General features: G+C 55.2%; 5 protein-coding genes across 6 annotated transcripts; 2 read left to right on the forward strand and 3 right to left on the reverse strand.

Annotated features, from left to right (window-relative positions):
- Nucleotides 1-57: 57 nt before the first annotated feature.
- CKM354_000670100 (uncharacterized protein) lies at nucleotides 58-449 on the reverse strand (the record flags this gene model as incomplete). The annotated part of the gene is made up of 3 exons (XM_044802026.1): nucleotides 58-171; nucleotides 224-244; nucleotides 300-449. 3 exons carry the CDS (start codon nucleotides 447-449, stop codon nucleotides 58-60), a joined length of 285 nt encoding a protein of 94 aa, XP_044657961.1.
- Nucleotides 450-8646: 8197 nt separating this feature from the next.
- CKM354_000670200 (uncharacterized protein) lies at nucleotides 8647-9446 on the forward strand (the record flags this gene model as incomplete). Its single annotated transcript, XM_044802027.1, has 3 exons — nucleotides 8647-8760; nucleotides 8822-9059; nucleotides 9121-9446. 3 exons carry the CDS (start codon nucleotides 8647-8649, stop codon nucleotides 9444-9446), a joined length of 678 nt encoding a protein of 225 aa, XP_044657962.1.
- A 1303-nt stretch (nucleotides 9447-10749) lies between these two features.
- CKM354_000670300 (uncharacterized protein) lies at nucleotides 10750-12599 on the forward strand (the record flags this gene model as incomplete). Its single annotated transcript, XM_044802028.1, has 4 exons — nucleotides 10750-10842; nucleotides 10987-12034; nucleotides 12093-12143; nucleotides 12211-12599. The coding sequence occupies 4 exons, from the start codon at nucleotides 10750-10752 to the stop codon at nucleotides 12597-12599; spliced, it is 1581 nt and encodes a 526-aa protein (XP_044657963.1).
- A 259-nt stretch (nucleotides 12600-12858) lies between these two features.
- Nucleotides 12859-14263, reverse strand: CKM354_000670400 (uncharacterized protein; the record flags this gene model as incomplete). Its single annotated transcript, XM_044802029.1, has 2 exons — nucleotides 12859-13701; nucleotides 13760-14263. The coding sequence occupies 2 exons, from the start codon at nucleotides 14261-14263 to the stop codon at nucleotides 12859-12861; spliced, it is 1347 nt and encodes a 448-aa protein (XP_044657964.1).
- Nucleotides 14264-14610: 347 nt separating this feature from the next.
- CKM354_000670500 (uncharacterized protein) lies at nucleotides 14611-16020 on the reverse strand (the record flags this gene model as incomplete). Of its 2 annotated transcripts, XM_044802031.1 has the most annotated exons (2): nucleotides 15053-15093; nucleotides 15132-16020. In XM_044802031.1, 2 exons carry the CDS (start codon nucleotides 16018-16020, stop codon nucleotides 15053-15055), a joined length of 930 nt encoding a protein of 309 aa, XP_044657966.1. The 2 variants fall into 2 exon arrangements, with proteins under 2 accessions (XP_044657965.1, XP_044657966.1); XM_044802030.1 differs by having other exon boundaries at nucleotides 14611-16020.
- Between the last annotated feature and the right edge of the window lie 444 nt (nucleotides 16021-16464).

Here is a 16464-nt window from a genome sequence, read left to right on the forward strand (position 1 = left end):
ACAATCAGACTCCTCCTACCCACGACCTGTCACTTGCGGACACAGCCCCCCTTCTCATCACGTTTGGCCCTGGCCCGACCTATACCACGCGTTCCCGTCGCCGCTGGTCCTCGTAATGCCTAGCTGAAGAGTCCAGGCCGACACGAAGTGTTGACCAGGTCCAGGAGGGTGCTTCTCCATCGTCAGCAGTCTTCAGGACGTAACTGGCAAGGAACCGTTTTACCTTCGCACGATCTGGACAGACCTGTCGCGGTCAATACGTTATTTGGGAAGGGGCGGGGGTTTCATAGCCTACGTACCCCGTTTGACTCATCTATGTCCGTCGAGACTGGGGCAAAGGCGTTGTTGCAGAACTGCGGCGGCGTTCTCGCGAGGGCATCTTCGCACATTTCTCGTCGAACCACGAAGTGGCCGCACTTTTTCCACGTGATGATGTTGCTGAAGCACATGTTTGCGAGGGTGCCGACGGTGCGCGACGTCGACGTGATTTAGTTGACACTGGGCAGGAGACCACGAGGCAGAATCGCCACATGTAGAGCTCGGCTCTTGAAATTGGAGCACCTGGGATTGCCGAAGTACAAGCAGCGAATGCAAGTCAACGGCACAAGTCAGCGCCGTGCCGCATTCAGCAGCGTAGCACGTCCGACGCATCGCTCGAGAACTTTGGCTGCGATCAGGGGGCTGGAGCCGCGACCACGACGGCTCCCACTTGCAGAGGTTTAGCAGCGTGACAAATGCGTTGAGGCGGGCTGTACACACGACGTTGGGTGTGACGGGCGTGTCCAGGTGCTGGGAGCGAGGTGATTTTCGTAGCAGTACTTTGCGGCACTAGCTGTTCGTTAGGCTTTGGCAGTCATGATTCAAAACTTGGCCAATAAACCTGCCGTGGATGTGTCGACGTGCGCTGGTCGGGCATTTGCACAGTGGACGTGCTATCGCCGCGCATGCGTCGATCCTTCGTGGTGCTGAAGTGTGCTGAGGAGACAGAGGATGACGTGCAAGCCAGTGGCCCCGTCGGTCGAAGTGCCCGCGCGCGCGTCCGCAAGTGGTGCGATGGCCAATCCTGGGGCGTGACGAGCCGCCGGTGAGGTACAGAGTACGTCGCGCCTCGCAGTCTTCGGTCTGGCGAAAGGACGACGGCAGACGTGTCGACTGCACCGTCGATGAGGAGCGGATGCTGTCTGGCGCTGGCTTCGACCGCACGCCCGTTCGCCATGTACCGCCAAGGTTGCTGCGCAGCAGCTCCGTCGCCCGCCGACCGTGCCTGTCGAGCTTAAGATGGAATGTACATAGCGCCAAAGCAGGGGGAAGGGCTCTGGAGGAAGAGAGGCCGCGGCAGGCAGGCAGGCCAGCGAGTCGAGTGAGGGACATACATGCACGCCTCTCGCACTGCGCTGCTGGCGGCGGGCAGACGAAGGTGCAAGCGGCGCCAATTCAATCGCGCTGTCGCTCATTCCCCACGGTCCGCCATATCGCCCAGCGTTCTAACTGGGCTGCAATCTGGAGAAGGCAGGACGGACAACGCGCGAGCGTGGACGTGGTTGTCTGGCGAGCGATGATAGCGTTGCCGAGTGCTTCGTCCCCAGCTCGGCGGGTTCAGGCACCCAGCACCAACATGATGCTTATAGGTCCCTACCGGTGCTATCGCCGGACGCAACGCGAGACGCGGCACAGTACGCCCACTGCATCCGGGCGTAACCAAGGCACAGATGCCCGATACCTGGTTGTCATTCTCCGATGCTCCATCGTTGTTGGTGGCGCATATCGCTGCAGCTCGTCACGGCACTTGGGCTGCTCCGGGACAACGGCGCATGGATGCTTTGTGTCGGTGAGCGGAGGTGCGTGTGCATGCGCGAGGAGACCATGCGACGACGACGCTGCAAAGCCCGTGTTGGGCTGGATGGATGGATGGAGTTTATTCCGCCCGGCGCTAAGCACCTAAAGGGCACACTACGGATATTACGTCATCACATTGCTTCCGGAAATTTTCCTGAACTCCAAATAGCCCATTCGGTTTGTCCTATCTCAGTTCTCCTGCTCCTTCTGTCCTATGTTGCCGGAAACTCGTACTAGGTTAGTGTGCACAAGCTCTCTTGAAGTCGCTCCTCCAAGTGTTCACTGTCCCATCTTCAGCGAGTGAAGCGTGTCTTGTTAATAGTACGAGGGTGCGTTGGGGGAAACGGTTAGTAGTAGTAGGTGTAAGGTTGGTGGCGTTGTGTCCTCTATGTGTCTCGGTTGGCCGTCACCTGGCTAGGGGAAGGTTGGTACGATGAGCTCTCGAGACGGCCTGTAGCCATAGCGAACTGGATCGTCGCCAGGACTGCGTCTATTGCCGGTTTCCACTTCTCGTTGTCTGATGCTGCCTTTCCTCCGAGAAAAAAGGAGAGGTTGCCCCTCATAGTGTCTGTATGTTGTAGCATCTGTAGTCGGAGATCATCCCACAGACGGCACCGGAATAAGAAATGCTCGACGGTTTCAGTTGCTTGCGTGCATGCGCACAGGTCTGATTCTGCAGCTCCTATCCGGTGAAGGTAACCATTCAGTCGTGACATTCCGGTCCGGAGCTGTGCCAACACGCTCGCTTGTTTGCTTCCGAGGCGATCGTATACCATCCGTGTATGTGGACCAGGTATCGCGGTGTCGATTCGTCGTATATGCTTTCCTACGCCTTCGATCGGCTGCCGTCTTTTCCTCGTTTCTGCTTTCAAGTGGCTAATAGCAGTCGATCTAGCTGCTGGCCGGGTCGACTGTGGTATTTGACCTGGCTCCGTTGCAGCTTTCGCCGCCTCTTTTGCTTTTTGGCCAAGCTCAAACTCTGGAGTGGGACACCACGCCAACCGGACAGTATTGTGGCCCTGCAGGGCCCACGCGCTCTTATAGATTTGTTGTATGGTTTCCTGTCCTGACTGCTGTCTAGGCCGGCATACTGCTTGTAGTGCTGCTCGGTTGTCTGAGAAGAGATATATATTCCGCGAGACGGTAGATAGGGGTATTTGTGCAAGGCCTTCTGCCAACGCTATCAAGGCCGCCGTGTACGGGTTGTGCTCCGTCCTTGCTGATACTGTAGTCGAGACGACGGTGGATGGGGGCTCTCCCCGTTCGGTGTCTTGTATTGCGACTCCTGCGCCGACAATGTTGTTCCTCGCCGAGGAGCTTGTTGCGACACAGATACCTGCGCTCTGTTTGGCAGCGTTCACCGCTTCCTCTGTCGTTTCCTTCGCATCTGCTGCTAGTCGCCGGTGCCACGGTGCTACTGTGTATGGCGCGATGCTCTCCATACCTCTTGTCGATACCTTGTAGGTAGTTGACATCTGTTGCAGCGGGGAGCGGAACCTCCGGGTCGGTATAACCCTGAGTTTCGACAGCGGATTGGTCGTAGGCAGCGAGAGGATATCGACCCATGTGCTCGCGGCTTTGGCTGCGTGTCGTTGCTGGACTGTGCGCATGCTTGCCTCTGCTTCGGCCACTTCTCTTGCTACTGTGCGGAAGCAGCCCGTGACTGCCTGTGCTCCGATTCTTTGTACTCGATTTACTGCAGCCGCAAGTCGCCCTTTACACTTGTACATCCACACCGGCGATGCGTAGTCGACTACTGGCGCCACCATTGTTTCGAACAGCCTGCGGGCGGTAGATGGTGACAGCCCTCGCAGTCGTTTCAGTGCCATTGCAGCAGTAAGACCTGCAGTGGCCGCTCGTGCGATATGCTGTTGGAATCGAAGTTCCGAGTCCACGACCACTCCTAGGATCTTTGTGCTGGTCACCGGCTCCACCTCTTGTCCCTTGACCAGAACTGGTCGGACGCTACTTCGGCACGGTATTCGCGTAAAGTGGATAAAGGCTGTCTTGTCGCCTTCAAAGGTGGCACCGCTTCTTTGTTCCCACTCTATCGCTTGGTCGACAACCGCCTGGATCCTGCCTTGGTTTGCCTCTGCAGAGGGGCCTGTGACCCACGCTGTGTAGTCGTCGACAAATGCTATAGCACCGCCATTGCTATCGATCTTGCGCTGGACGAGGTCCGCATTAAAAAAGAGGAACAGGACTGGTGATAGTGGCGACCCCTGCGGCAATCCTGCTTGCTGTAGCGCTTGTCGCTCCGATGCCTGGCCATTAACTACGATTGTAGCCGACCGGTCCGAGCAGAAGGAATCGATCCATTTGACTAGCGTTGCGGGGATGCCCCTTGCTTGGAGTCGCTGCAGTAGTCTTTCCTTACACACTCCATTATATGCACCTTTCACGTCGAAGCTGATCAGGCTGAGCACCCTCCTGTTACGCCATGCCTTGTAGATGTGTTCCTGCAACAGGAGGATCGCCTGTACTGCCGATCGTCTCTTCCGAGCTCCGAAGTGGTTTGTTGGTAGGAGGCCTGCGGTTTCGACCGCATGTGATATCCTTTCAGCTACTACTGCTTCAAGCGCTTTGCCAAGCGTAGCGAGCAACGAAATAGGTCGCCATGCCTTCGCAGCTGTATAGTCGCTCTTGTCAGGTTTCTTTAGTGGAATGATTTTGGCTGTCTTCCATTTGGCCGGCAGTATACCCTCCCTTAGCGACGTTCGAAAGAGTGTTAGAACCCTCTCCTTTACGGCCGGCCATACCCGTTTCCACACTACCGCCGGCAGCCCATCCTCTCCTGCTGCTTTCCACGACTGCGCTGCGAACACGCTCCGTTCAACTTCGTCCATAGTGAGCGGAGGCATATGGACTGGCCTCCTCTGCTTTCGCTGCCCTTCGTCCTCGATCACGGGCGGAAGGGGTGGAAAGAATGTTGATAGCAACTCGGTCGCCTGCTCTCCCTTACCACTTGTAATCGACCCATCCCTCCTCGTAAGGGGCGGGATCTGGGAGGAGCCTAGGCTGGTATCGGCCTTCATATACTTCGCCGCCTGCCAGATGTTGTTAGTGTCGTCCAAGAATTCTTCCCAATGCCTCCTCTGCTGCTGACGGACGGCATCATGGTATTCCTTAGAAGCGATCCGTGTCTGTTTCTCGAGTTGTTCGCTATAGGTGCCCGCCCTGCGATAGCTCCTTGCCCTGTTCCTCCAACGGGTATAGATCTGACGAAGCTTAGTAAGGTCGTGTGTCCACCACCTTTTAGCATACGGCGACGGTTTCGCGACAGGAGTAAGTGCGTGGACTGCTGCAAGTACCGCACTCATGAGTTGGTCGGCCTGCGTCTGTACATCCACTAGTACATGCCCGTATATGTTTACGGCCAATGGCTGGAGTTTACTAGTAATCTTCGCACAAATCTCCTTCCAGGGTGCATTCTTGAGTAGCAGTCGTGGCTGGACTATATGCTCTGGCATGTCGACATTAATGGTGGTCTCGATCGCGTGGTGGTCCGATCCGTGCTCTGTCCCATAAATCCTACACCGGACGAGCGCGGCGGCCAGTTCCTCGGAGGCGAGCACCAGATCGATGGTGCTTTCGTGCTTGCCATTCTGCCACGTCTTGGTACCCCTCGGTAGGAGACTGCGTAGCGCAGAGTCGTTCATAAAGTCCACGAGTCCGTCTGCCTCTCCTTGTCGGGCAGGTGAGATGTCGTCCCCACCCCATAGCTGGTCATGTTGGTTGAAGTCGCCAGTTAGAAGTATATCCATTCTTTCCCTCGTTACCCGTCTCCTTGCAGTGTCCACGCTTTGCCGCAGGAGCTGTATCGTCTCCGCGAGTGCTTGCGGGTTGGCTGGCACCACGTAGACCGATGCGATGAACACCGACCGATCGGGTAGATGCAGCAGCGCTGCGGTAATATCGGGAGAGGGCACCGGGACTGGCTCACTCTCTATCCCCTTCCGGATCCAGAGCATACTTCCAATTACCCGTCTGCCTTCGCGCGTTTCCGTAGGTATCATCTTGGTCCAGTGTGGATGGCCTAGCGGCGCGGTCAACACCTTGCCCTCTCTCACAAACGAGCAAGGTTCCGATAATGCGATGACTCCGAAGTCCTCGAGGTCTGTATCATTCATTACGCTATGTTGCACCACTCGCCGCTTGCCGACATTTAGTGAAAGGACCTTCAAGGGGCTAGGCATTAGCGACAGGAGGAGGATACAGTATTCGACAGTTCTTGCTGTACGATTCGTGGGGTCCACCACATGGGATGCACTTTGGAACCAAACCCTCGGAGTCGCATTCGGTGTGGCGGTGACCTTCTTGCGCGCACTTAGCACACCTCTGTGGTTTGTTGCACGTATGTGCGATGTGGCCTATCTCCTGGCACCTATAGCACTGCATTGGTCGTCGGCGCGGTTCACAAACCCGGGTGTATGCCGATTCTCCTGCTACGTGGAAGTACTGTTCTTGTAACAGGCGTGCTGCGTCGTTGCCTCGGGTTAGGTAGACTATCATCGACCCATATGCCTTCATACTTTCTTTTCGGCTGATCCATACAATCTTGGCGATTTTGGTCTCGTTCTCCTTTTCTAGCATCTCAATCACTCCCGGTCGGAGGTCCCCCGTCTCGGTGATCACGGCCGTGCGGTTAGCATTGTCGACCTTGATTGGGTGGAGCTGGTCCCGTAGCACGCGGCTTCCCGGTGTCGCGGCTGCGGTCTTCAACATCGCCTCTTTAACCTGTGCCAACTCGCCCTCACTTCTGCAAGCTACGCGGATTCGGTCGGCGTTGCGTGGGTCCTTGGTAACTGCCACACAGCGCCACCGTTCTTGTCCTTCGACTCCTCGCATCTCTCTCTCTATACACTCCCTGACCGCGCCGGGGTGGGTCCTCGCTTTCTCGGCCTCGTCGGCTCTCGAGATGTCGATCGTGCAGTAGAGGGAGTTTGTAAAAGCTGATGGAGTTGTGCTCATCGTGAGACTGCGGATGTTGCTAGGTTGACTGTCTGGGGGTGTGCGGGCTACTTCCGCATACGAGCGACTTCCATTAGTAGGTACGGCTACGTTAGCCAGTTGTTCCTGAATGCTCGCTGCTACTTGCTGCTGAATGCTCACTGCTACTTGCTCTTGTATTATAGTTGTAATTTGTTCGATTGTTGGTACCTTCGCGACTATTTCCTCCAGCTGTTTCAATTTCTCTTCCGCCTGTGCTGCTCGTTTTCCTGCCTGTTCCGCTCGCTTTTCTGCCTCCTTGGTTCGCCCTTCCGCCTGCTTGGCTCGTTCTTCTGCCTGTTTTGCTCGCTCTTCCGCTTGTTTTGCTCGCTCTTCCGCTTGCTTCATCTGTGCTAGCATTTGTCTCTGTGGTGTATTGTCACCAGCCGCCGCCGTCGTTTGTTGTATACTATCCCTGCCCTCTTCTACTACGTCCAAGCTCTTTTCTCCCGCTGCCCCAGACTTTGTCGCATTCAGGGTGTGCGTGCCTCGATGCAGGCTCCGGTAGTTGATGGTGCCGTGCGATGCTACTCGTTTTGGGCGCACGGTGATATACTCTCCGTCTCCCGGAGGTTCCGCCATCCTCCTCTTCTCGCTCGTCTTCAGTCGTCGCTGAGTATGCTTCAACAGGTTGGATGGATCGTCCTTAGAGTATGCCGCACGATCTTTGTTCCCCGTGTTGGGCCATGGCGCGTCGTTCACTCATGTGGTGGTTGCCAAGCACCATCGTCCCAGCTGGAGCGTCTGGCCTGGTCCGGCGGAGCCCCAGGAAGAAGGAAGGAGCGGTGTGGAGCAGTTGCCTACTTCCGAGAGCCGTCTGCCACTCACGCCGCGGGACTTCGATCCATCTGCATCTCACGGACATCGAACATCCCCGTTGGTCGATTCGCGACGGCGACATGTTCATGCCGTGGTCCATGTTGGCAGCGCCTGATGGCGGATGGGAATGGGGGCATGAGTGCGCAGACGGGGATCACTGCGCTGCTGCGTCTGCACACTCGCTCAGCCATGACTTGACAGCGGCAGGCAGGGCAGGGCAGGGCAGGGCAGCACGGCAGCAGTAGTGGTGGCACTGGTCGCCTGCACTTCCCTTGCTCGCTCGAGGCCGTGGCGAACCCCTCCCATCACCAGCAGAAGAAATGCCACCGGCGGCGCATGACTCGTGCACATGGCACCGACGCGAGAGTGTCGACGTCGACAGCGGCGGAGCGCAATCCGCCCAACCGTTCTGTGCGGCGTCGAGCACGGCAGACGTGGTGCGGTGCGGACAACAGGTGGAATGTACAGGCCATGTCCAGGCCAACGGCTGATGCAGACGAGGGCATGTTCATTGACGACGACTGCTCGAGGCTAGCGCAATCGCCGTGCCCCGACTCACCGATGCACCATGCGTCGCACTTCAGCAGCAGGAACCGTGTGGCGCCGCTGCGGGAATCGTCGGCAAGCAACGAGACTGGAGGGCGCTGCGCTGTGTGCTGCTGTCGCTCTGCCGTCGTATCGACGCTTTCGTCCAGCCAAGCGACGCGCACATGCGAATCGCAGTGAAATCCTCGCTCGCACTGGCCCAATGAAGAGAGTGCAACCCCCCCGGAGCCTGCCCTACCCTGTACCGCGCAGCTAGCTTTGTCGCCTGGGGACGCTCAGTTTGACGAAAAGCCAATCCTCTCACCACCAGCGACAGCCTTTGGTCTCGATGCCCGACCTTTGCTGCGCTTCCTCTTCACGGCTTCTCTTGTGATAAACTCCTGTAGCTATATAGCACGCTCCACGAGCCACCGCACTTGGCACGCCTGCGCTCCGCCGCGTCGCGTGCGCCAAGTCATGGCTCCGACCGCAGGCTTCCTGGCCCAGTCCGAGTCGAAGAAGCGCTTTTTCGACCGCCTGGGCCTCGACGAGCGCAACAAGCTGCATCGCCACCTCTACTCCAACATGAAGGTACGTCTGCGTGCGCGACGTGCCAAGCCGCTGCCCGCTCATGCTCACGCGCGCCTGCCAGGCTGAAGCGGTCGAGGGATGGAGCCGCATCTCAGCAAACCGCAATGCCCTCATCCCACAGCTGCGCGACGACCCGTCTATCGAACCGCCCTACTCGTTCGGCCAGGTCGACGAGGAGGCCGTCCAAGAAGAGGTCATGCACATCTTCAAGAATGCCCGCCGCGACACCAGGATCATGTACGAGCTCGGCCGTGACCGCGAGGGCGATGTCGAGGAGAACTGGATCATCCGATGGCTCCGTCAGTGCTGCAGAAATCCCTTGGCTCAAGTCCCATGCACCACCCACTGACCCTCGAGCAGTATGGCACGTCTTTCGCTACCGCGACGACCGCAACGTCGCTGCCGGCCGCCGCCGCACGACTGCCGATGGTGATGAGGCAGATGCCGCCTCCGATGCAACTTCCGAACCTGCATCTGCTGCCGACGTCGTCCAAGCCGCCACGCTGCACGCTGCTGCCACGCGCCACGCTCGCTCACCACCAACACCGCAGCATGTCCCGGCACCAGCACCAGCACCCGTACCAGTCTCGGCGCCGCAGCAACCCAACACCGAATCCCCGGACACTCCCGGATCGGTGGCGGGGACCAGGTTCTTCGATCCTGTCCGAGACGCCTTCCGCACGTGAAGAAGGCAACCTCGATCCAACATCCAGCAGCCAAGCCATGCGACATCTCACCGATACATCGAAGGATTCTGCCAAGAGGGTCAGCTCAGGCCGGCCAGGACTTCACGTGCTGCCGTCCGCTCTTCGACCGTCCTTATCACGTTGCCGGGATTCCACCTTTCGCACCGTTCCGCTTGCTACTGACTGTCCCGACCGACCTCACCTGCAGACAGTCAGCTCCACGATGCTCCCGTCGGATCTCCCACTGTCAAACTCGAGGCAGTACGCAGCAGCGATTCTCGCTCCGTGGCTCGTAGCAACGTGGGAAATCTCACTGCCGGCCCTCGCATTGTGCGTCTGATGGACAACAGACTGCACCCTTTCGCGTTGCGACCACAGTACGCACATTCGGTTTGGCATTCCATTTGCGCGACGGTACTATTGTGCAGATGACAAGTAACTTGTTCCACCCCATCCGGGCCCACCATCGACTCGCACTTCGTTGGGAACAACCCTGCGAGGACGGCGACGACCAGTCATGGCCACACTGCAACAAGAGGCAGTGTCTGATCAGACGGTTGACAGAACTGTACAATCACTGGTACATACATGTCCACCTCCTTGAAGCTATGCAATGCGGCAGGACGTTCAAGTCTTATATTCAAACTCCGTCCTACAACTACCATCAAGCATCCGGAGTTGCCGACAATGCTTCCCACGTATCAATACTGGTCATTGCGTGGACATTGATCTCGTACAAATACGAATTGCGCCATCACACAAGCTAGCGATGAAACTATGTTCGGGACAACCCTGGGTGATTTCCGACCTCTCAGGTAGATCGAAAACGATGTGGAACATAACTTGGCCAATATCAAGAAACAAGAGCGCCGCTGTGCATTGCTTTATGCGTGCAGAACATACGTGTACGTCTGCACACGAATTGCACAACTGCGCCGATCTTGGTTTCCGGAGCAAGCGAAGTCCGCGTCCTGCACGAACTTTCTATGCTATTCCCTATGCATGATCGCCGAGAATCTCTTCAACGTCATGGCTCTCGAGTTTAGTTTCAATTGTCGCCTTGAGAGTACATGCTGCACTGCGCGACCTTGGTCTTGGGATACAGCGACTACTGTTCGGTGATGCACGCGTCTTGGCGCGCCAGACGATCGCTGCAGTTCGAACGATTTATGCAAATGATGGTCGGACCAATGAAGAAGATTCCGAAACCAATCCATATATATCCAAACATAATTCGACCACCTTGAGGTAGACAATACATGGGCTTCTCATTTCCACATCGCCACTCTGACCTTCGGCAATCATGGCTTTACTCGACCAAATCGCACAGCATTCTGGCTCGACGTCTACCGCCCTACAAACTGTGCTCAGCGCAATATTACTAGCGGGCATATACGTAAGTCTCTCCGACCGATAGGCAATGTTCTGCGATGTCTCCATGGCCACACAGAGGCGTCTTTTGACATGTTCTGGCTGGATTCATCAAAAACTTGCAAAAACAGGCTGCGAGCGCATGCTTACCAACGCCAACTCCTTGTAGTGGGTGCTCACAGGGGGTCAACAACCAATCGGAGGCATACCGATCATTCACATTGACAACGAGAAGAAAGAGAAATCGTGGCGACCATGGCAATCCACCGCTTCCGACTTCCAGATTCATCCCAAGAAAGTCGTGGAGAACGGTGAAAAGGTACCTGGCGGCATATTCCAGGTCAAAGCTGGAGCTGGATACAAAGTTGTACTGCCAAACAGTTTCGCCCACGAGCTCCGGAACAACCCAGATCTTGCTTTCGATCAAGCAGTAGAGAATGACTTCCATACCCACTTACCTGGCTTTGACGGAATGAAGGAGTCGTCCAGGCGGGATGGCTTGATGGCAGATATCGTACGCATCAAACTGACGCAAGCTCTGGGCCTCCTCACAACAGACTTGGTCGATGAGACAGACCACGCTGTCAAGATATGGCTTGGATATAAGGACGATTGGACCAATACCGTGCTCAAGCCCGGTGCTCTCGACGTGATCACCCGAGTTTCGTCGAGAATTTTCGGCGGCAAAGAGCTGGCACGCGACGAGCAGTGGCTTGAGATCACCAAGAACTACACGATCTACGCCTTCCAGGCAGCCTACAAGCTTCATGAATGGCCAAAGGTCCTGAGGCCAATCGCAGACTGGTTCTTCGAGGACGATGCTAAGACGGCTCGAAAATACGTTGCTGAGGCAAGGCGCTTGGTGACGCCCCAAGTTGAAAAGCGTCTGAAAGCTAGAGATGAAGCCATTGCCAGCGGTGTATCGAGCAAGGCCCTTCCCGATGTCTTCTCGTGGGCACTGGACGTTGCTAAAGGTCGCCCAATCAATTTCGCCGAGACACAGCTCGCCTTATCCATGGCTGCAATCCACACTTCCACCGAGTTGACTATGCGAGTCATGATAATGCTCTGCGAGCATTCCGAGGTGATTGAACCGCTTCGGCAAGAGATGATCACTGTGTTGAAGCAAGACGGATGGGCAAAAACGTCCCTTTACAAAATGAAGTTGCTGGACTCTTTTATCAAAGAGTGTCAGCGCTTCTCGCAGATGGCTATCGGTACGTGTGCATACCTCCCACATCGTCGACCTCTCTGGATGCTGACTATCTTACCCAGCCTCCATGCACAGATACGTCACTAAACCCGTCACTCTGTCAAACGGAACCAGTAAGTCGCCTATCCTACACTCCAATGTGCCTGATTCAAGACACAAAACTGATTCGCATTACTTTAGCCCTCCCAACCGGCACCTGCATCCTCGTCCTCGACAACGGAACGCAAAATCCCGAGTACTACTCCTCACCAGAGAAATTCGACGCATGGCGATACCTCAAAATGCGGCAACGCTCCGGCGAAGAAAACCAACATCAGCTCGTCACCACGGGAACAGACAACCTGGGCTTCGGCCATGGACAGCATGCTTGTCCGGGAAGATTCTTCGCTTCGAACGAGATTAAGATTGCTCTTTGTTATCTTCTGCTTCAGTATGATTGGCGATTGGAGCCGGGAAAATCTGCTTTGCCGGACCTTGAATTTGAGCACGTTCGTAATGCAAATCCGGGGACAGTGGTGCAGTATAAAAGTCGAGAGGCGGAGATTGATGTGTTGAACCCTACGGCTTGAATGCCTTGAAGGGTATGGGGAAGATGGGGAGATTGGGGCAGGGGAGAGAATTCACGATACAGGATTGAATCAAATGCAAGTGGTCTCTTGCCAAAATTTACAAACAGTGAATGTCGTTAGCGATGAGAAAATAGTCTACCGCCCAACACTCTATCTCAATTATATATACATGTGTTGTGCGAGCTTTAGGGCACTAGTCACCTAAACGCCCCATTTTGTCCCTCGACCAAACAGGTATCAGCGCGCTGCAATTTCTCGGCTATGCCCACGCAATTCCCGTCCGAGGGACGCACTGAATACTGTTTCGTCGTGCGATGCGAGAGAATCTGCGCTTGCCGCTGTAATGCTGGTGAGGTCGAGAGTGTCGTACCAACGACTTGTTGTTGTTCCGTAGCGACGAGGGCTCCTTGTCGCCTGCCGCGGAAGCCAAACTGACGATATGTTGGTAGAACATGCTCAGTGGGTGATCTTGGAAGAAAGCGGGACTGGGAGGAGGCACAGCGGAGACTTCCTCGGATGTGTTCGAAGGGACCTGGGAATGGGTGTTGATATGGATTTGTGCCAGAGGAGTTGTTGGTATTTTGCTGGGCATGTCTTGTGGTTGTGTTGCACAGTGTATTGTAGAGGTCGGTGATGGTTGCACAGGCTCGTTGTTGCCGCTTTCGAAGGCGCGTTGGATGGCTTCCATGGTCGCCACGGTCTCTCGGTGGCTTTCCAGTGAGCTTGCATATGATGAGGTATGTTCTTTGATATAATCGCCGAAACCGAAAACCATGTCGCGGATGACAGACTGTTTCGTGGAGGTATCATCAGTGCTTTGGCATTGAACGCCATTGTTGTCAAATAATGTAATCTTCTTCTCGTTCACAACAGCTGTTCCGTTCGTTCCTGTCACGAAGATGGACTCCTCATCGCCGGCTACGCGAGACAGATGGATGTTCCCGACGAGCCGTCGGTTGCGCCATTTGAACGTGATGTCGGCGATGTCGTCTCCAGAGTAGTCTTGCTCTTCGCGAATGGCCTCTATCCGTGACGCTTGGAGTGTGTCGGGTGCGCCGAACAATTGTACTAAAATATCGATCATGTGAACGCCCATGTCTTCCTGTATTGAAGCGAAAGTCAGTGGAAAGAGCTGTGGAGCAATACTTCCGAGCACCTACAGTCACACCAACCCCTGATGATCGCCAACTTGACCCAAGATGTGGTATGTTGCGAGCCAGCACAGCGCGAAACGAAACGATTCGACCCAAGCCAGGCAGAAATTTCTGCATTGTTTGATATCGAGGTTCGAACCGTCTTTGGCACATAATTCCGATGGGTATCGGAAGCTGCAGTAATTTCGTAGTCTCCTCGAGCGTCTTCGCGGCAGGCTTCTCCTTCAGTATTGGAATAGCAGCTTTTGAAAGCAGCGCAACACATCTGGGATGCGCGTCGTGGGGTAGGGCAATGATTGCAAAGTCGGGTCGAGAAGATGCTATCATGTCTTCGATAGTTAGGTATGCTGGAACATCCGGATGAGCGGCACTAAATCTTGCTAACGAAGCTCGGTTGCTTTCGCAAACGGCGACAACGTTGGCCGAGTCCGATCCATGAAGGCTGAGAAAGTGAGTCTTGTAGCCGCGGTGGCCCAGTCCAATGATCGCAATCTGGTGTATGGACGACATTTTGCCTTGCTGTAGATTGAATTGTTCGTTCTGAGTGTTTATGGCACTTGAGTTGCGCTCTTATAGAGAAGCTTGTTTTACCGTGCTAAGCAAAGCCTCGTTCGCGACACCCGCAGGCTCGTCGGTGGTGTATTCATTACAGCGACAGTCTCGTAATCCGGTCTTGTAGTAAATCAGCTTTTGTTGTGCAATCGTTCGCGCCACTTGCATGCACATAGCTTATGCGAGATACTCGTGCTGACAGTTCGGCGCCGCCGCAAGTGGCGTTTGCCAAGACTGCTGGTGCTCTGCACCGCCATCTGTGCGTAATCCTGTCATGGTGAAGTGTACGCGAGTGCCGACGAATTTTAACGCGTTGCATTCGTTGCACTCAGAATACCAGAACCAGTGTACCACTCCGAGAGCGATAGGGAGACAAAATAGTAAGTCCACACGAGAATTGCACCGAGACCGCTAACCACTAGAAGTCCCTGACCGCCTGCCCTGGGCTTCGGTCCTGTCACCAGAAGAACAATAATACTTGCTGACATGGAAGCTACAAAGAATCCCGTTAGTGCGAACGCGCAAACCGCAACGCTGAAGACAGATTTCATGCCAGTTACAATGAAGCCGCGGCCTCTCCACAACAGGAAAAGCACTGTCAAAAGGATACTAAACCTAGCGGCGGTGGAAAGATGAGGACCGTGTCGAATATTTTCGAGCTTGTTCAGCGTCGAGCTTCTGACCTGATCCGAGACCGTTGCGAAACCTGACACGACCTCCTGTGGAATCGATAGTATGCTTTCCTCGTCAAGGTGGGGTACAGCGGCGGAAAAGAGTGAGAATGTCCACTGCATACTGTCGCTGATCATAGTTGCCACAGACGAACCCTGTATGTTGTAGATCAAAAGACCGGTGGTGACTATAGTACTCATGGTGATGCTAACGCCTTGTTTCTGCTCCTTGGAAGGACTGGAAGCAGGCGCGGGTGCTGTTGAGACCGGAAATGTGCCGGGAAGATCACGCCGGCTCTTCTGATGAATCGCAAATTTGAGAGTCACCATAGCACGATCACGCTCACCGTAGGTCGCTGGGAAGTAAACATCGAAAATGCCCATCAGGCAGTACGCTTGGTCCTCGATGCGTGTCGTCTCTCTTCCTGCAGCCCAGGAGAACTTCTGATCATCGCTGTAAGAGGCAGATTTTGAGTAGTCGTCTAGAACTTCCTCGGGAATGTGGGTGACGCGGCTGAGTTGCTTGTTCAGTATCACAGAAACTGAGATACTGGACGATGGTTGCCGACTGCTGACTTTCGCGCCAATGTCTCTCCACATTCGTTCTCGAAACAATACAATTTTTGGCGCTAGGAGTTCCTGTAAAGTCCAGCCTCGTCGGAACCACTCGCTTTCAGCAAGTCTGGAGGTACTGATCGCTCCAGAACTAGGCGGAAAGGCGTCGATGTCATCCAAATAAGCCAAGCAGACTGCGGATTCCCGGTACCAAAAGAACATTGAGTTGATGGCTTCTGTCAGCTCAGCACTGGAGCTCTTGTCGATGCAATACGAGTCGATCCATAGCCACGTCAAGTCCAATTCTTGGGCCCAGGCACAGAACTTTTTGATCTTCTCGAAGCCCGACTTCTTGCGAAACCACTCCGGCTTCTCTCGGAAAGTGGCCTCGTCTTTGCGCCATCTGTGGGATGCTATTGCATAGCGCGGCCGGGTTTTGTCATCTGTGAACTGCGTCGTCTTGAGATTGTGAACGTTAATCAAGCGCATGATGTAGCAGCGCGCTGACATATGCACGCAATAAAGGACAGCTACGAGGACACGAGGGGAGTTGGTCAAGTCAGTCAGGCGGAGACGTGCATGTTGGTGAACTCAGCTCGCTAAAGCCAATGGAGTGCATCCTTCAGCGTGGCTGTGGGCTCGAAAGCGCCACCAGCTCGCCATGCAGACAAATTGCAAAAATTGCAGCGGCGAGATTTGTCGTCTCGCGTGAGAGTAATTAGCTCGTGCATCGCATCGTGAGCCCGAGACCGCCGCATCAGGGAATGATGGGAGCCGGCTGCTGCCATAGGGGCAGTTTCAATGCAGAGATGCGGCCAGATATTGCTGATTAGACTCGAGTCGATGGCAATGCGGTGATTCATATTCATATACAATGCTGCCGCCTTAGGTACCAAAAATGGCACACAGTCGGCATGGTTGTGCCCGAGAGAG

The sequence above is a fragment of the Cercospora kikuchii genome (genome assembly GCF_019650295.1).
Source record: "Cercospora kikuchii DNA, contig_00004, whole genome shotgun sequence".
Taxonomy (NCBI): domain Eukaryota; kingdom Fungi; phylum Ascomycota; class Dothideomycetes; order Mycosphaerellales; family Mycosphaerellaceae; genus Cercospora; species Cercospora kikuchii.